General features: G+C 42.4%; 1 protein-coding gene across 3 annotated transcripts; it reads right to left on the bottom strand.

Moving 5' to 3' along the window:
* Positions 1 to 315: 315 nt before the first annotated feature.
* Positions 316 to 17,126, bottom strand: GPR89B (G protein-coupled receptor 89B). Of its 3 annotated transcripts, XR_010996103.1 has the most exons (15): positions 17,016 to 17,126; positions 14,448 to 14,507; positions 13,605 to 13,708; positions 11,987 to 12,093; positions 11,072 to 11,173; positions 8,113 to 8,233; positions 7,807 to 7,887; positions 4,529 to 4,638; positions 3,483 to 3,571; positions 3,009 to 3,101; positions 2,571 to 2,666; positions 1,869 to 1,958; positions 1,152 to 1,217; positions 736 to 1,000; positions 316 to 687 (listed from the first exon to the last, which is right to left on the bottom strand). XR_010996103.1 is itself a non-coding variant. In XM_068180575.1 (14 exons), exons 1-14 carry the CDS (start codon positions 17,055 to 17,057, stop codon positions 794 to 796), a joined length of 1,368 nt encoding a protein of 455 aa, XP_068036676.1. In that variant the 5' UTR covers positions 17,058 to 17,126; the 3' UTR covers positions 316 to 793. The 3 variants fall into 3 exon arrangements, 2 of the variants coding, with proteins under 2 accessions (XP_068036676.1, XP_068036677.1); XM_068180575.1 differs by having other exon boundaries at positions 316 to 1,000; XM_068180576.1 differs by lacking the exons at positions 13,605 to 13,708; positions 17,016 to 17,126 and having other exon boundaries at positions 316 to 1,000; positions 14,448 to 14,504.
* Between the last annotated feature and the right edge of the window lie 3,047 nt (positions 17,127 to 20,173).

Here is a 20,173-nt window from a genome sequence, read left to right as displayed (position 1 = left end):
GAATAAAATTCCTTACATACAATGTAAACAAGGCATGGTAGTGGTCTTCAAGTCAACACTGAATTCTACCAAAGAGGAACGCAAAACCTCAGTTCCACTTATGCAGAGAGAGAAAAGAAAGTTGACATTCAGTAAGAGAAAGCAAATCTCCAGTTCCTAAAGATAGTAGGTACTGGTGATACACACTAGCACACTTTACATACAGAAATGGAGCTCTCTCCACTCCACTCCTGCTGGACAGCAAATCCCAACCAATTTCTGGCTCAAATCCAGCCAAATCTTTGGGACTGACAAAAAACAACTGTGATACTTGCATATCACAAAAGCTTATTTAATTCCACAGACTTAAACATTCAATTCCAGAATTGCTGTCCTCCAAATCCCAATTATAAGTTGATTTTCAAAAGAAAATTCAAATTTCTTGGTGCCTTCTGTGAAGATGATGTTCCAACAGTAGATGTTCAGCCAGCCTACCACACACAAGCTCTGATGCCCCTGGATAGTGGTGTGTCCAGGATTGCTTTTATTGCTTGGCAATTAACTGTTTCAAGTTTAGCACACACACCCCATCCCCTCCAGCTGTGGTACTGAACGAAACCAGCCACAGAGCTTGATGATGACTCGTGTGGAGGTTCAAGGAGCCAGAACACACAGAGCAGTCCTGTCTCTCCAAGTTTTGCAGTTACACTGCCAAACACACAGAGCAGCGCTGTCTCTCCAAGTTCTGCGATCCACAAGAGCTGCAGCAGTGCAGCTGACAGGACAGAAAGCAGGGCATGGCTGCAGTTCTGCCTCAGAGAGCCATATGCTTTTCTGGGGCTTGTTTGTGTGCTAAATAGAGAAAGAGGATACTGGACAGGGCACTAACGAGGAATATCACATCAAACCAACGGTGATAGAAGTTGAACTGGAGCTCTCCCAGGACCTCTGTAATAATGGTGCGGTATTCCGGAGGCATGCTCATGCGGATCAGGAGCACTGATGACACAAAGTACATTCCCTGGAAGTTAAAACAGGGAGAGCAGTTACTGCCTCACCTCAGGCTCTGTGGCTCACTGGGCAGCACACAAAGATACTGTTATGTGTTTAAACACACACAACGTATAAATGCAGAAGTGCACGTGGGCGTGCCCAGGGTTCTCCATACTCACCATTATCTGGGCTAACAGCAGAACAATAACATTGGAGGACTTGCTGCTGGAAATGGCATAGAAGAACTAGGGAAAAAAAAAACCAAAAACATTGGAAATAAGCAGTTAGGTAAGTCTGATGTCCCTTAGGACAGCATGAAAAGAAGATACCATTCAATACCTTTGCATTTCAAAATACCCCATCAAAACCATACATTCTAGAGGGCTACCTGTAAACGACTTTCATTAACCTCAAACTTTCAGAAACCCTAGTCTGCATCAATCTTCCCCAACCAGCTGCACCTTGTGTCAAAAATCACAAAACAATACAGAGAAATTTAAGCATAGGTACCAAACGCCAGGTCAAGTCAATGAGTCACATGTCTGTTGAGTTAATGCCTTTCAGTCCTACCAGCAGCTTAAATTAAGTAATGCAAATGCTTTTAATCACCATCTCACCAACCTTACTAATAAGCCTTGGCTACAGCAGCATTTTGAACCCTTGCTTACATTTACCATCTTATTTAACATCTAGATCCCTTCCTGACAAGAGACTGGGGAAATACCCTGCAAAAGATATTCTTCCTACCTTCTTCTCTCTGCAAGAATTTATATTCAGGTATTTAAACATAAACATAAATACATATTGAAAGTTTATACAGTACTTGTTCCATCAAAAGGTAAAGATCTGATCATTAATTTCTCTGTGTAAAACCACTTAAGAGTCCTGGTTCTTACCTTTGTAAGTGTGATTAACAACCCTCTAATAGAGGTAACAATGATTATTCCAACAAGAATAAAGGAAATGTGCTGAGACCAGAATTTGACCTGTATCAACAAGAAGAACACAGTTAAAACTTTAACACTAACTTCATTTACATCACATTGTATAGCTGCCAATTCTTCAGGGTCTTTGTCTCTCCTAATTGTACGGATATCTATTGTATACAAGGTTTATATAACAGACATTTTCACAAATGTATTAGCAACAGTTTACTCTGAACACAAGAGAAGGAGATTTAGTTTATACCAATCACAAAGAACCCCATTTTCATAGATTGTGTAAATGACAGAACAACTATTTGTATAAAATACCAAAATAACTCTGGAGCTGAATGTATTAATCTAAGCAGAATTTCTAAACTGCTTCTATTTCTCCAAAACAAAACAAAACAAAACAAAAAAAAAAAAAAAAAAAAAACCAAACAAAAAAAAAAACAACAACACCAAATCACTGCCTCTCTGGCAAGACCACATCCCCATCTCAGCATAAAATCAGTGTGAAAGCAACATTCATGGTGCATTTTCCTTTCCTCCTCAATAAGTCAAAAGCCAAAGCCACATTCTCAGGGTCTATCACTTTCTCCCTAGCAGCAGGATGATTTTATTTAGATAAGATATGAATTGCTGAAAAGGCTGCAAGAATTAATAAAGGCTCACATCAAACTGGATTCCCAGGTAATTTACAGTGATCTCAATTCCTCTTGTGACTGGATCAGTCTTCCCCACACGGTCAAATACAATATTGATGGTTGCCTGAAAGAGAGATGGATTTACATTTAAGCAAAAAGGCAAAAGCATTTCTCACTCTCACAGGTGAGGCTCATGCATGACTCTTCTATTGTACCATCAAGAGAAGGGCAGGGGGTGGTCAGATTGCCGAAGGCAGCACAAACACACCCATGTAAGAGCTACTGGTGTAATGCTGTATAGAAAAAGCCAGATCCAGAGCTTTATTTCAACCAAGGGCCAGTTTCTTTCAGAATTTCTGGATTTTAAAGAAACTACAGCATTACTTAATGAACTGCATGTGTAGCATAATCTATGCAGGGTATATTTGCATACATCCACAAAAAATGAAATAAAACATTTACATACCATGAAGATTTTCCAGACACAGTAGATGGAGAAAAAATAACCCAAGAAGTTAAAGTATTTTCCCTGAAAAGTTTTGGAGTACTCTATTCTCTCCTGGAAATACAAAATCAGGGAGAGGGAGGAAAACATAAAAAAAATATGTCACTTTCACAATCACCCACAACATAAAATTGTAATGGAGCACCAACAGTAACAAACACAGCCCTATCTTTCTACATCTTTTAATTCAAATGCTTCTGAACTCTTAAGTGTTAATTCCTAAGCTTGTAAATAGTTATAGGGCCATGGGACAGACTCAAGGATGGACCTGAACTGTCATCCAGCCCCAAAGTTAAAGGAACAGATCCTCACTCCACTGCATTACAACATTTCACCATTTACCTACTGAATAAGTTTCAATTTCTCATAACACATGTACTCTTTCAAACTACTCTGACCTCTCAACACCCATCTGGGCAGTTATTTGCTGTGTACCTTTGTTGCATGCAAGTCAGCAGTTTCCAGGAAAAGCTGCCGACTCAATTCTTCCAGGGCATCCACTTCTTGCTGGATAAGGGACAGATCTGGCAAACCAACATAGTCAAGGCTAGAACACATCATGAATTCTTAATTAAGAAAACATTCCCTACCTTCAGCTCAAGGGACACATCTAATGGTTTGGTCTCTTCTTAGATCCACATCAGGCTTGTCATTCAGTCTTTATGCTGCTCATTAAAACAGCACCAAAGAAATCTCAAGGATGAACCTGATGCACACTACTCCAGTTTAAGGAGGAAGGCAGGACACAGTATTTAGACAGTCATGCAGCAAACTCTTTGCCTGGGAAACACATTACAGAATAAAACCAGAGCTCTCAAAAACTGCTGCTCCACTTTGACCAGTGTCCCTTGCCACTGAAGTGTATCTCACAATATGTCATCTCAGATCATCTTCATAAACAAAACTGCTGAGTAACTGCTGCAAGAGATTAGTGATTGCTATGAAAAGTCTGTCAAATAGCCAAATTCTGATTTTAGCAACTAGTGTGAAAGGAGAGGAAGAAGAGTCCTCAGCCTCAAATATGCAAAATGCACACTTCAAGTGGTCTGACAGAAATCAGTTGCTGGTAAGCAACTCTGATAGAGAAGTACAGACCCTTGTCATTCCCAAGAGATTCCTTCTACAGGGAACTGGATGATCTTAAGGTCCCTTCTAACCCAAACCATTCTGTGAATCTGTGGTAAGTGTGCACATCAAGTGTACCCTGATCTGCTGTACACCTCACCCATGGTGATGCAACAGAGCATTTATAAAGCAGGGCAGAAACATAAAACTTCTGCCTGTGTCACAGTAAAACTGTGCCCAAGGCCAGGGCAAAAGGTCAGACAGTGCCAGAGAACAAACTTCCCAGGAGACATTAGGCTTGAAATGTGTTGAAACACAAATGCTTTGTGACTGTCCCAACTAACACTCTACCTCTCAAAACAAAGAAAGCTGGATCCACCTCCCAAGGCAGGTGCCAGCATGCAGATGAAGGATACTTTCACTGCCAGGAACAGATGTTGTAACACTTTTTATCATTCCCCAGAAGCCAGTGGGTCTGTTATGCACTTCTCCTCTCTGAAACATTGTCCTGTGAGCCACTGCTATCCTGAAAGAATAGAAAACACAAGTCCTTAGGAATATAATATTTTTATGAAAAATCAAAACAAGAAAAAAGAAAAAAAATCCACCAGTTTCTTAGAAGATGCTGTTAAACTAAATTGACCAAAAAGAGATGACCCTTTTTTCTTCCCCTAAACACCAATTCCACTACATAAAATTATCCTGATTAGGTCTGGAGTAGAGCCCAGATCGAATCAAGCGAGATTCAATGAGACACTTCCCAAGTCTTCCATTCAGGATCCTGTTTCAACCCTAAAGGGATTTAAACCCAGTTAAAAATTCAGAATTCAAATGGATTTCTCAATCATATGATTAGCTGCTTTTCTTTCCTCAAACACATGACCATGTTATCTCAAGCTCAGGAATTAGAAGATTTCTCATGCTCCTCCCTCTCCTTGGACACCTCTTCTTTACCATGGCACAGTCGCCTTTTCCATGGAGCTATGAGCTCTGGATGGTGTGCAGAGCACTCTGATATGCTGTCACTCACTGCTGGGCTGCATGACAAGCTGCTATGAAGCACAAACACACAAATCCATTCTTGGACTGAACCACTGGATGCCTCAGGCGATCTGAACGTGACTCCTGAAGTGAATTCCAACACCCCAGCAGCTGCTGCATATCGTCCCTCACACTTCCATGTGCACCACAGCATAATCCCCACGAGCAGTGTTGGCTTCTGGTCTCGTTCCCTCACATTTCTCCCCAATGAAATTTGTGAGCAAGGTATCCATTCCTAAGCTGAAAACTATTCACAGGATTCTCAGGATGATCCATGATTCTGTGGGGTTTAGTCCCTTTCTTGTAGCTGCAGCCAGCATTGCTACTTTTGACACTGAGCCCTCTTCAAGGATGGTGATAAGCAGTTTAATAAAAAAAGAAAAATAAAAATCATTCCATCATTCCTTTCACATGAGCAAAATAAACACCCTTGGGGCACCCCACATAAAGATAAAAGCACATATGGCCACAGACTACAAGTAACAGAGATCTTAGAATCCTGATAGCTGCCAAATTTAAGAAATGCATTTTAATCCTTGTTTTCTCCACAGTACACAGATTCACATGGTCTATCCCAAATCATCCACAGCATTGCAGCAAAAATGCAGCAATGTCCAAGTGAAACACAGGGTTATAGATACACAAAAGAAAATCTTCTCTTTTTAGATCTCTGTATCCACACAGCAGCAGTTCTGGAGATCTCACAGAAAGGATCCACAGACAAACCCCACACACTCTGTGTGTGTAGATTAGTAATGATGTTATGTGATATTTGTGTCAGATCAGCTGATCTGACTCCAACATGACACAAATGAAGCAATGCCATCAGAATGCCGGCATTTCAAACCTCAGGATTACTTATGTCACACCTGCAAGAATGAGTATAAAGAATCTGACAGCCTGAGAGGTGAGTTTCCATAAGGCTTTATTTGATGGTGCTCAGGAAGGAGAGAAAAGTGACTCCTGTGCAAAAACCATCAGGGCAAACAACTTTCACCATCTCCTACTGACTAGGAAGCCAGCATGAATAAGGGTTGGCATGAGAAGAAATGTCAGGATCAGCAAAGAAAACAAAAGCGTTATGTTCTATTGCCTTACAACTCTTGTGCTCACTGATAAGTTCTGAACTATCAGTAGTACTGAGAATGTGGCCAGCACACCAGTGACAATTTATGCAACTGCAGCATTTACCCAGAGCTGGAAAATACTGCTATTTTCCCACTTGTTCTGCCAATTACTTGGTTGCATTTGGACTGATACATATCTAACCTTTTAAATTTGACTTTACATGAACAAATAGTCCAGTCATGCAAGCCCACTGCTCCCTGTTAAAACAGAAGAGAACAAGAATCTACAGAACTCAAGCTTCTGCTACTTCTTTCACAGTTCTGAGACTACTCAGTTTTGCACATTGTTTTGGGTTTTTGTTGGTTTTTTTTTTAAACATATACATGAGTTCCATTATAATTCCCAAGTGATTAATACATGGCTCTTCATAATAGTTAGGAAGTTGCCATATTCAGATTTCCTGGCCATAGGAAGGCACGAATGTGCTAGTTAGTTACAAGCCTCTGGCATCCTGACTTTTACCCCAATATCACTCTCCCTGGACCAGAGACCCAAAACCACTGTACAAAAGAGCAGAGTCAGAAACAGCACTACACAGTATCTTTTAACTCCAAAGGCAGTCTTTTAGAGTGCTTCCAGTCAATTAAATCAATTAAACATGAGTAATTAAATTCTCTCACTACTTACCATCTCACACATGACCACAAGTACAGAGTTGTTCACTGCTTAACATTTTCAAAGGGGAAGGAGGTTATGCTTTAACTACACTTCCATCAGCTAATACTCATCAGCAGATATATACATGGTGATAAATTTGGCAAGGTTAGGCTATCTAAAAACTCCTCTGCACATGTTAAAAGGTTGCATTGAAACATTAAAACACCAAAAGTAAAGTTTGGGAGACTGTTGTGTCAGACAGTCAAACCTTTGAAGTGACTCCAGTAACTGGATTTATTCTGCACTACTAGCAAGACATGAAATATGTAATATTGATATGAAATATGCAGACAAAAATATTCTCAGTGTAAATGAAACTACATTGTTTCTGAAAGAAGGTGGTTTTTTTTTAGCTTGGGGGACATGGAATAAGCTAAACCAATGCCAGCAGAGTTCTAATGGCATACTGGTGTACTATAGTATATCCACATTAGCAACATTTTGCAATTCTGCAAAACTTAAATAACATAAACCTTGCTGTTTGCAAGAATATAGCTGTGTCCACACCAGCTCACTACCCTGCCTCAACTTTGGCCAGGATTCCCCTTATGTACAAACCACTTTCTGTCCTGAAACCACGAGTAAGAGCCAGCTGTAGTGGCCTAAGGCTCCCTGGCTCAGCAGGAGAGAAAGGTGCCCATCCTACAGATTAGTTATGCTGCCAGCAGAGAGTTACAAATGGTCTTGGAAGCCTAATCTGTGCCACTGCAGCCACAAAGGGCACTACTCAGTGCTGAAAACAGTCATGTATCAGGCCAGAACAAAACACCACACAGCTCAGCCCAATTCAGATTTCAAAAACCATCTTATACCACACTGACTACAAATCCTTGAGATAAATAATTTCGTGCTACTGTTGTCCTCTCACCTTTTTTTCTTGCTAACAATCATGTCCATAGTCTGAAGGAGTCGTCGCTCCAGAGCCAAAATATCTGCATCTGTTACATTCCTGCAAAATAAAGACCCCAATTAGGCCTGCTACCCCATTTCAGAGGAGATGTGCACATGCCTATGAGGCAAAGAAAAGCCTGTATAATGTGCAGCAGCAGTGGAAATGATTCTAGCATGCAGACATGACAACAGCTAGATTCAGAAAAAAGTAACAAAAAACTTGAAACGATGCCACGGGAAAAGCAAAAAATAATCTCAAAAAGCTGGACAAGGCTGCAGTTACCTGAGAAAGTAGGACATGTAAGTATATGGACAGTTGACAGCCCCAAATCCGGACAGCAAAGCCATGAGTGTCACCCCAATCACACCAACACGGCTGATGAGCTGTTCTATAGACAGGATTCCTGAGGGAGGGAAAAACATGGCATCAGCAACCTTGATCTCTTCACTCTGCTCCACACTTGATGCCTTCCTAACATAACATACAGCTGCTTAATTAATCTGACTGCCTTCCTACTGCAATGACCCCAGGTAACAGGAAGGACAGACAGGGACTAGGAGAAGAAAGGGGTAGAAAGTCTCCTCCAGAAATCACATTACCATGCTTAGAAACAGGGATGGGGAACTCCAGCTATGAAGAAACTTAAGACAGATATATGGATATGCAGAGAACACTAAATATCAATATTTTGGTTCCAAATTAATAAAATATGTTTGCCATTTGCTGAGGTGGGAACCCAGATCTTCCACCAGGCACTTATAAAGGAGTGTCATCCAAAAAAGCACTTTTGCAATTATCAGCAATTATTACCAAACCAGTTGGTCCTGGCACACTGGCCTAAAAACGTCTGAACCCCCATCCCATTAGAAGCAACCCCTCCAGATCAGACACAAGCTGTGCTTGCAGGACAGTGGGCTTGGGAAGCTTAAGCTGCTCCTGGCTGTTCAGTGTTCATCTGGTTGACACAAACTCGTTTAGGTGACCACCAAGGTCGTCTACCTGAGCACCAAGTGGACTCTAAAACATGTGTAATTCAACATGAGCATCAAGCCTGTGCTGTAACCATCACCAAGCACTGAAGCTGCATTTTTTCTTACCACAGACCTCAACCTGCCTTCCCAGGACACGGTGCCATGTGCAGTAAACACCACTCACTTTTTAGGGAGCTGGTTATAGAGCAGATGCCACGCACAGCACATTTAGAGCTTACACGATTGCAAAGCTGAGATGGCTGAGCGCCAAACCACATTTCATGCTTCAGAGAAGTGGAATGAATGATGAAAACAAGGCAAAAAGACTTCACAAAGGGAAACCGAGACACCCAGTCATGTGCAGCTGCACAGAGATTTACAGGAGCTACAGAATGTGCTACAATACACTGGCCTTTTGCCCCACACACTGTCAGACTGCAGCACTTAAAACAGAGGTGCCTTCAAAACGACATGACATTCCACTGGCTGGAGCAATGCTTCCCCATGAAACTCACACATAAAGTGAATGAATGTTCCATCAACTCAGACAGTGGTAGGAGCTTTATTAGAATATTGGTGTGTCATTAGGCATAACCTTCCTTGCACGACAAGCTCCCAAACTCAGGTTTGTGAAATAAGCTGCAGTTCAAGGGAGCCTTTGCTCAATGGTGCACTTCTCAGCTGCAGGACACTGCCATCCCCATCCCCACCTGCCTGAATTGGGTCACCATTTCCTGATGAAACCCACCTGCAGGACAGCAGAACCCCAACAATACAGCAGGGAATAAACATGTAGAATCCTTTGCTCTAACCTCATGTCTACACCTGGTAGGATAGGATAAGGCATTGTAGAACTCTTAAGTGGAGGTAACACACCCTGTAAAGTACAATTAAAAACAGAAAACACCCTACCACCCATTCTAGAATCTGCAGGTGTTACACAGCCCCCCAGAACATTTTGGTGACCTAAAGAGGATTACCCAAACCCCATGGCTAAGTTTCCACTGGATTGTTACATTCTACCAACTCAAGCACCTTCTGCAGCTCACAATGGATTCAAGTTTTTCTTGGCAATGGAACACTGGGCAGAGGGATCTGCGCTATACATGAGCTGCTGGATTTTGGAGGCAAATGACACAATTACAAAACACATACACACATATTCTCTAAGGAAATTTTTAGGATCACAGATGAAAGGGTGAGCAGACCCTACAGCAGTTGCTATCCCTCAACTTCTCATGTAAGTACAGAGTCAAGCAGCTTCCCACAGAACAGAAAGACTAAGCTGAGCATTTTGCATGCAGACAGACATATTCACCAATTTCCGTGAAACAGACTGAATTTCACCTGTTGGAAACAATATCCAAACAATTTTCCAGTGCAGAGGAAACAGAAGGGCAATGTAAGTTATACAGGTAACACCAGTGACAAATAGTCTGGTTCTGACAGCATTAAAATCCTTCAGCACAGTCAGATGCCTCAAGGGTTCAGCACAGCCAGGCACACGATCACTCTGTTGGACCCACGCTAGCCCAAGTGCACACAGTATCTTCACACTGAAAATACTCATGACCACAACAGAGACACCCAAGCTAATTCTGTACACAAACAGCTCTGGCATCCAGCAGGACTTACCAACCCACACTCCAGTCCTGTGCAACTGCACAGCCTCTGGGCTCAGGCACAGCAGGAATCTGTACCAAAGCCAGCACAACTGCCAGGCCCCTTGCTGGCTACAGTCTGTGCGGCTCTGGAGTTTAGGCACACTGCTGTGTTTTGGACACAACTGGACAGCCACTCATGCTAAACTCATCTGATTTCAGCCACAAGAAAGAAAAACTTGACTGAAAAAAAGTCAGATGAAGGATTGGTTGTTGATCTGCTTCTTAAATAAACTAGGTTTAGTCTCTACAGTAGAAAGAAGTAAGTGAATAAAAACTGTGATCAGCTTTTTGTGGAGATAAAGTTTCTGTGTCCTCAAAAGTACACCATGTCCTTACACAGTCTAGGATCAGTTAGGATTTAAATCCTTCAAGTTTTCCTGTGGTACTGAAAGAAAACTAATGAAAACAATCCAGATGTATCCACCCATTTCTGTCAGTCTGATAACCTTCACATTGCAGATTTCAAAGCAGAGCAAACCCTCAGTTGCAGGGACAACTTTCTACAGTCCCAGCTGCAGAGCTGGGATAATAATAGCTCCAAAATAAAAATGAAATAACAAAGTCTATTTGCAGGAGGGAAGAAATCAGCAAGAAAATGAAACTCACCATGTTTTGGGCTCAGGATTGGAAACGGATCCCCCAGCTTCCAGAAGAAATACATGAATGTCAACCACACAACACATGCAAAAAGTAGTTTCTGTCTGTGCACTAATGGAGAGTAAAAAGGGAGTGTTTAAAATAGGTTCTTCCTTTAGGGCTTTTTATAGCTTGCAACATTTCTACACTGATCTAAATGCTACTTTGAGAAGTGGTGGCCAAAGCAGGTGTCACCTGACAGAGCTACAGCTTGCAGTGTGCATCCCTTCACCTCACACAAGGCTCCACTGACAACATGGGACCACTTCACAGCTTCTTTCTTGTGTGATCTTGAACGTGAATCTTAAATATTTCATCTTCATGGCAAAACTACACACTTAATATTCCCAACCTATGTGCCTAAGCTTCACACAGAAGAGTGATGTGTATTGCACATCAAGGTGCGATGTGTATCACAGCTCAAGGTTTAAGTGTCCATTAGCCCATGGAAGAGGCCTCATCCAGACAGCAGAAACAAAAAAAGCAAAAGTAATTTACTGAGCTTTTCTGCTTCAGAAGTGATTTATTGAGCTTCTCTGCCTCATTTCTTTTGCCCCCTAGCAGAAAAACAGAGCCCTGCCAAGGGTTGCAGAGTTTGGCTGCAAGCTTAAAATAGCAAAGGAACAAATCCCAGTAATATTACTCTGAAGTGCTCAACTTTGTTGAAACCCGTGAAGAAAAGCAGCATTTGCTGGGGTCACGTAAAGCATTTCCTGACTTTACAATGAATGGTCCATGATAAAGTATAAAGGTCCAAAGAGAAGGTATTTAGCCAGAACAAAGCCAGGGCAAGGAGGGAGGTATGAGGACAGTAACCAAAATTATTTCTCATTTGTATTCCTAGTGTCAAATTAGCAGCTCCCCTGCACCAAACCGAGTACTCACATAATCTGATATTGCTCACAACAAAGTAACCAATGTAGAAGGGCACCATGAAGACTAGGATGAGCAAAATGACACACAGGTTCAGCTTCCAATGAAAATATCGAGAGCTGAAATAAAATCAAAATACTGATTTAGCACAAGCATAATACAACAAATTTCTCAAAGAAAATTGCATGTCAGTGAAATCTTTTTAACTAAATCAAGCAATGAATAATATTGGCTTAGCATATAGAATATTCTGGATTTTTTTTTATTAGGGTAGAGGAGAGGGAGTTGTTCTGTTTGGAGTTTTATGTGGTTTTATTTTTAAATATAGAGGTCAAGAATGTGTATTTAAAACTGAACAACTATCCAGAAAACCACGCTGGATATTTTATCAAATACTGTATTTTCTATGGTGACTAATGCCAGTTGCAGCATGATTCATGTGACTGACTGTTCATCTAGTTGAACAGTAAATCAAAACTAAGTATAAGCAGTAATTAATTTTCTAATGAACAGCTGAGTAAAAAAAAGAGCTAATTCATATTGAAAAGATTAAAAATACTTCATGTTCATAAGTCAGCATGTTTCACTTCAGAGTGAACTGTCTCATCTGCAAGACTTTGCAAAGCAAGGTTTTATAAATACATATACAGATCAACATGATGAATACTCCTCTGACCAAATCAGAGTAGTCAAATGCAGGTGAGATCATCTTGGCTGAACTGACCTTTCACTTTACTTGAACAGAAAAATACATGTCCCCATTCCCAACATTAACTCATATCCATTTTATCCTCAGGAAGAAGAAATGACAAGGATCCTTGTCACTTTTTTCTAACTAATTCAGAAGCAAACATTTTCATCTATACTTAAGTCTAGCCCTTTATTGAAGCTTATAAAAGCATACTCCTCAGTGATCTCTCTGGCTACCAGCCCCATGTATTAATAACATACAGAACTAACATTACCTGTCATCAGTTCTGTACTTCTTGCCTTTCAACCCCTTTGACTGCTCTCTTATACTTGTATGATGAGATAGAATAAGAAGAAACCCAACTTAGCCTCTACATGTTACTGTTCTGTCTTCTCTTTTGTATTGACTTCCAAAGAAGAGAGTTTTTAACATCCCCTTTATGTAAAAGTTCTCACCCTATTGTTAAGGGGGGATTCACCTTTGATTCACAAATCCTGCATTGTTACAGACATAGCTTTCACTCCAAAATTAGCTTCACATCTTATTCACTCCTCTGACCACCAAAGAAAAACCAGAGCTTAAAGATTCTGCAGTCTTTAGCATCTGAAAAGTGCTCTTAGTATGATCTGAAGAGTTACAATACTTCCATAAAAGAAATAATTTCTTTTAACTTCACAAATGGAGAATGTCAAAGGCAAAAGCCTTGCCCGAAAGACCTAGGCCATTTGTTAATAGCAATTGCATGGAAAATTGGAAGCTTATGGCTACTAGTCCCATGTTCTGTCAAATAAATGTTGCTGCACAGACATCTTCCTTGAGCTGCTGACAGTTTTCTCCTGTGATTTCCCCAATCCAAGACTAATCCATTAGTTTAGAAGTTAGACTGAAGATGCTGCAGAGCACAAGGCAGGCCAGTCCCCAGCAGGCTCCCAGACTCACCTGCTGTTCAGCACTCCCAAAATCTCAAAGATGATGAGCTCAAACATGGTACAAGAGAAGGCAAAAGTCACAGAGAAGATCACCTGGACCACATACTGTCGCACCTGCAGTGCAGAGAACAATCCAGAGACATCAGGCACTTACATTTCTGGGATGGCGTCCTGATATCCTCAGACAACAAAACAAATCACAAGGCATGATGGCCCACAACTGAGTCTCTTTCTTAAAGGCACCAAGCCCTTTATCTGCTTAAGGAGGAAGCCCAAAGTCTCTTGGAAAACAGAGGGCAAACTCATACACTAAGACAGCTCTTTGATATTAACCTTAGGTTTAAAAATAAAATCCACATCAGAAAAACTCTTGGGGTCTGAATTTGGATTGCACTTAAACCATCTCTGACCTAGACTACAACCTCATACTCCACTATGGATAAGAAAATGGCATTTTTATCCCATCCAATCCTCACAAACCAATTCAGCTGCAATTGACACATCTCACTGGATTTAATTTTGTCTCAAAAATTTCACTTTACATAAGCTGAGCTTACCAGGGCAAAAGGTAAAACAGTTCCCTCAGTTTCCTATTACCCCTGCATCTCCTCCATATTTCTTTTTATTTAACAGTAGCCAGTAAGGAAACTTTCAGTGGTCACAGAAGAACCCATTTCCTCAGATATCTAGGAGTCTTTCAAACAGAATCACAAGAGGAAATTAAAAAGAAAGTAACTGCAGATAAGATAAAAGGGATTAAAGAGAGGAATAAGGCTAAATGAAGTTTTAAAAATATTTCTATAATTGGGAGTATTTTTTTAAGATACAGACTTAATGAAAGGTTCCTTCTCACCTCATAATCCTTGAAGAGCTTTCGCATGAAGAAGAGCCACCCAAATCCAAAGAACAGCACCTGCAGAAGAGATGAAGCACTCAACATTTGCATCCTGCAACTTGCCAAACACAAACCCACTGCACTGCTGACTGTAAATTAAACAAATGGAAGGAAAAAAGCTAACCCAAAGTACCCAAGATCCACAAAGGATTAACACTTGCCAAGGTACCATGGAAAAACTAATGTTTTAAATATCTAAGTGTAGCAGACACAAAATACTATGGCCTTAAGGAAGATCTAGTCAAGACAACAGAGTTTGGTGTTCCAAAATTCTCCGAATTCCTCAGTTCCTGGCCTGCCAGAATCCTTTGCACTCTTGATTCTTGTTTCACTCTTGTAATCTACAGAATTAAAGCCTATGGGTTTTTTTACAGGGAACACAGAAATGGAGGCAAAGCAAACACTTGAATGCCCACCACATACATAGCTTGTAGGGATGAGTAAATGTTATAAAAATATCTGCTATTTCTTGTAGACTAGAAGTGCATGTGAATTTTTTGCAGAGGTCTTTACAGTACATCTGGTTAGACACTGACACATTGTGGGTGAAAGATGCTACAGGGATCTCTAAGGTGGGGAAAAGGCAGTGCTGAATGCCTCAAACCACAATCTGGAGCTGCAGGAAGCCACATGGACAAGGCAGGTGAAGCAGAAAAAGCCAATAACACTTTGCATTTCAGTGGTCATGAAAGCACATTACAAAATTTGTTAAAGTTTCTTCACACTCCAGAAGGGATCAACTTAATATCACAGCTATTTTGCAGATGACTTAAATGAAGTAAATACAAATTGAACAAGGTGGCCAAAATTGCAATTACCTGTCTTCAGGGAGTAAAAGGGGACTGTGTTGTCAGGCCTCCCGTGGGTAGTCCCATCTATTCCTCATAAGACTGAAAGGGAGTGGAATGATTTAAAAGAACCCAAGCAGAAAGAGAATTCAGGAAATACTCAATATTTTTTACAGAAGTAGCTTTGTTCAAGGCAAAGACAAAATTCAGTATATGTCAGACATCACAGAATAAAGTCAATATATCTCCTCAGAGCACATGGAAAAGGCCAAAGCTTTCTACCCACCCTGCCGTGGAGATGAGAAACATTCAAAGACAAAAAACAAAGGAATTATTGTGTATTACTTCCCTGCACATCAGGAGTAACCACAGTAGCAAAGGTAACACACTAACATTATTTACGGACAAGAAATACCTGGAATGCTGGGCAAGAAGATCAAACACAGCCTGCCTTGAAAGAAGAACTGAAATAGGAACGAGGTCGAATGAGTGATTTGTAACAGCTGCCAAAACTTGTTTGAGGAGGACTTCAGACTTTAAAGTGGCTGCTAGCAAAAAGGAAAGATACTCTATAAGCCTCCTATCTAGGGGTCATAAGCTAAATAAGTATGATAAGCAAATGAGAGCTACATAAAATAATTCCACATTTAACTGTAGGAAGGAAGAAAAAGGTAGAGACAAACTCTTCAAAAAGAAGTAAAAGATGAAGAGATAAGTAGGTACAATAACAACCAAAAACTAAACAAGAAGATTAGACTCCCCTTGTGTTAGGGACTGTACAAAAGCAAAGAAAGACATTTTGGTAGAAGTTCACACTCTAAGACACTGCAGGTGAATGTGATGTGTAAACTCAGCAAAATCTCGAGAATCTGACAATTACATGCAGCGACTCAAACATCTAACTTGGTACTGTTAAAGATGATGAGAGGCTTCAAAGCTGCCACCAGAAATGAAAGAAAAGCTATTAGCAAAGTTAGAGCTCAGAACTCAAAGCAAAAAAGTGGGAGTTTTTGTTCTGGGTGCACTGCTAACAGTACCAAAGCTGTGTTCTAACCCTAACCCAAACATTAACCTTCAAGCCACCAAGAGTGAAAAAGCACGTTGTAAGCAAAAATCAGAGCATTATCAAATGGGAGGGCATTGTTCTTCTAAAAAACAGCCAAAAGCTGTCCTGAAAATTGTCAGGAATTAGGGTTGTGCATCGAAGCCTACCTAAGACAACCACCTGCTGCTGAGAGGGGAAAGGTTCCTTTTCCTCAGCTCATCACTACAGAACAAAACTTTCACACCGGCTCAGAAGATTAAAGATTAAACCAGATCCCACTGTGATCCACTTAAACGCATTTTTATCTGGTCCAACTGCCTAGGGTCAGCCTTGCTGAGGAACACCAGAAACAAACCACGCACCCGGTAGAGACCAGCAAGGTGAACTTCCCTGTCTGTCCCAACCGGAGGAAGTTGAAGTTAAAGTTAAAGCTAAGCGGAGCTCGCTTCTCCTGGGCTGGGCTGGGTTCGCTCCGGCCCGGCCCGGCCCGGCCCGGCCGCCCGTCAGGGTCCGCGCGCCCCTCGCGCGGAGCGCTGCGCACGCGCGCCCCCAGGCACCGCCCTCGCGCTCCTCCAGCCCGGACAGGGCGCAGGGAGAGGGAAGCCCGGTGACGGCGAGACCTCCCCGCTCCCTCGCCCTTCTGCCGGCCGGAGGCGCGGCGTCGCGCCGCAGCGGCGGGGAAGGGGTGGGTACCTGCGAGGTGAACATGATGCTGGAGTCGATGAGGAAGCTCATGGCGGCGCCCAACGCTGCCCGCTCCGCTCCGCCCGCCGCGCTTCCGGCTCCGGTGGCGGCGGCGCGCGGGCGCGCGCCCCGGGCTCGGCGCCCCGCCCTCCTGGCGGCGGGGGCGGGGCAGCGGGGGCGGGGGCACGGGGGAAGCCCCGCCCCCCGGCGGGCCCGGCCCCGGCGAGGGGAGGATGGCGGTGCCGCTGTGAGGGGGTGGGAGCGGGCACGGCCGCGAACCTGAGCCCTTCGCCTGCCCCTTCTCACTCTGCTGCCCTCAGAAGCCGCGGGAAGGGCAGCCGCTGCTGGCCTGGGGGCAGAAGGGGGTGTGCGAGACACAGAAAGAAGGGGAGGGTGAACACCGGCCTCTGGGATCCCCAGCACGGGAGGGACACGGACCTGTTGGAGCAAGTCCTGAGGAAGCCACCGAGTTAATTGCAGGGATGGAGCACCACTCCTATGACAAAAGGCTGAGAAAATAGGGATTGTTCAGCCTGCAAAAGAGACGACTTAGGGGTGACCTAATTGCAGCCTTGCAGGGTCTGAAGGGAGCCTGCAAGAAAGGTGGAAAGGGGCTTTGTACAAGAGCGTGCAGTGACAGGACAAGGGGGAATGGATTCAAACTGACAGAGAGAAGGTTTAGATTGAACATTACAAAGAAATTCTTTATTGTGAGGATGGTGAGGCACTGGAACAGGTTTCCCAGAGACATGGATGCCCCATCCCTGGAAGTGTTTAAGGCCAGGTTGGGTGAAGCTCTGAGCAACCTGGTCTAGTGGGTGATGTCCCTATCTGTGACAGGGGCGTGGAACTGGATGATCTTTAAGGTCTCTTAAAGACCCAAACAATTCTGTGATTCTGCCATTTTGCCACCACTGTGACTCCCCTGCAGGAGCATGGTGGCAGAGACACCACAACTGCTCCTGGCCCGTCTTCTCCCCTAAGGGGAGATTGATGGAGCCCTCTCCATCCTCTTTCCACACTGAGAACTGGGCTGTGGATGCCTTTCAGGACTTGCAATTACAATATATCAAGGAATGGGGCCAGAAGGGAAGCAAAAGTGCAGACAGGGAATTTCCTGATGGCTATCGGAGTGAGATTCAATCCTTCATGTCACAGTCATGTTCCCACTTGACCTTCATGGCGTCTGAATCTTTTTTCCTCTTAAAAACACACCTTGAGGAAATGGCCCCAAGAGGACATTTAGATTAGACATTAGGGAAAAAAAATTATTTTTTCCCTAAAGAAAAGATTATAAAACATTGGAACAGACTGCACAAGTGGTGGAGTCACCCTCCCTGGAAATGTTTGAAAAACATGGATATGGCGCTTGAGGACATGGTTTGATGGTGGTGCTGGATTGGCAATTGGGCTTGATGATCTTGGAGGCCTTTTCCTTACCTTAATGATTCTGATTCTGTGATTCTAACCATTGCCACTCAAAACTCTCTGTATTCAGAATAATAAACAAAAAGAGAAGAATCAAGTTGTGAGTTTAAGAAAGCACAGAGCCCCTGCTGACTGAAAATCAGGCAACTTTATTCATTACAACTCATTTCATTAGGAAAACAAATCTATGTTTGGTTGTGCCGAGTCAACAGATTAGTCCCACAGTCTCTGATTGTTTGGCTTTGTCTTGCTCTCAGACTTCTTGGTTTGAAATTTGTCTCCTTGTCTGCAGTATTGCAAAGAGAAGGAAACATTCAGTTTTCATGGAGAAATGAACTGAGGGAGCAGGTTATTGTATCTCATCTGAGACCTTTTATTTTGCACCTTCTGGTTCCACTACCAGTTAATGCAGAGCTGAGATCAAGCCTTGCCTGTTCTTTCCTTCTGTATCTGCTACTTAAAAACTGTTGTTTCCTAAAGTGATGAGATTCCTGAGTTTGGAGGGATTTGTGGTTGTTTTGTTCTGTGTTGGTAGGTTGTGGGGCAAGGTTAGCTGTTGGTTGCCTTTTAGAGACCAAGGTTAACAGGAAATCCTTTAAAAATAAGTTATACAGAGCCAAATTCTGATCTTGTTTATGCCTTGGCAACTCAACTTCCACACAAGGGTAAAAAACAAGGCAGAGTTTGGTCATACGTCTTAAACTTTCTTCTTTGCATGTGTTTGGAAATAAGCTTGAAACATGCCTCTGCTTAGCTGTAAATTACTGATCCCTGGGCCTTGGGAGAAACACACAGGGAACAAGATAATTCCTACAGGAAAAAGCCAGCCCTGCACCCTCCTCTCAGCCCCGGGACCTCTCCTTCAGGGAAGACAAAAAGTGTGAAAAGAAAATGGGAAATTTATTTTGTGCTGTTCCTCCTTAGATAGTCACTGATGTGCACGTGTGGGGAGAACAGTCCATGGCCGTCCACAGGTACAAAGGCAGCTTCTCAGTTGTAGTTATTCTTCCACATATTATAGTGAATGAGGCTATTTTGTGTTCAGTTTGTAGAGAGAACCACAATCAAGCCTGCAGGAAGCTGCAGCATATTGAATTTAATCATGGGCTTTGGCCAAGAGTATATTTAGAAATCACACAGGTTTCCAGAAGGTGCTACGGGGCATATTTATGACAAATAGCCTTAGCTGGCAGCCAGCCACCCATTTTCTTTTTTCTCCTCTCCAGAGGTTTTCATAAACAAGAATTCTGAAGCTGCAAGCATTCTCACATCGTTCTGATTTCTGCATTTCTTTGGAGTTTATTTTTGATGAGTTCAGGTGATGATGTTCACTGGCAATTCATGGATTCCTTTACAGGGTTGTCTATGACTCTTTTGTGAACTAACATGTATGCATTGAAAAACTTATCTGAGCATATTTTATATAGCTTTTCCACCTTGGAAGCCAATAAATGCCTGCTTTGCTTTCACTGTACCAAGCTGGACCTAGCAAGGCAAAGGCCAACACTCTTTGTTTTTTTCAAAATGTTCTGTCAGTAGCTCTGTAATCACCATTTCTATTCAGTGCTGCTTCATCCCAGATCAGCAAGCTTTAAAACACACAGGTTTTTGTTGACAGAATGTTAAAATGCAGTCCTCTGCACTTTCAGATGGATTTAAAGGCACACTTGATGCTGAAGTTAAAATATGGAAACACCTAAGCTGTTATGTTTCCATTATTTTATCTGTTGAAAAGCATA

Source organism: Anomalospiza imberbis, chromosome 2 (assembly GCF_031753505.1).
Source record: "Anomalospiza imberbis isolate Cuckoo-Finch-1a 21T00152 chromosome 2, ASM3175350v1, whole genome shotgun sequence".
Classification (NCBI taxonomy): Eukaryota; Metazoa; Chordata; class Aves; order Passeriformes; family Viduidae; genus Anomalospiza; species Anomalospiza imberbis.
Note: the sequence above shows the minus strand (reverse complement) of the source record. Positions and strands in the feature narration are given on the sequence as shown.

Bases quoted from the DNA above. Each gene is read 5' to 3' on its own strand.
- GPR89B (XM_068180575.1), bottom strand. From the start codon at position 17,057: ATGAGCTTCCTCATCGACTCCAGCATCATGTTCACCTCGCAG. The intron at 14,508-17,015 runs GTACCCACCCCT...TCTCTTCTGCAG, and splicing joins GCATCATGTTCACCTCGCAG to GTGCTGTTCTTTGGATTTGG. The intron at 4,639-7,806 runs GTGAGAGGACAA...CTATTCTTTCAG, and splicing joins ATTGTTAGCAAGAAAAAAAG to GATAGCAGTGGCTCACAGGA.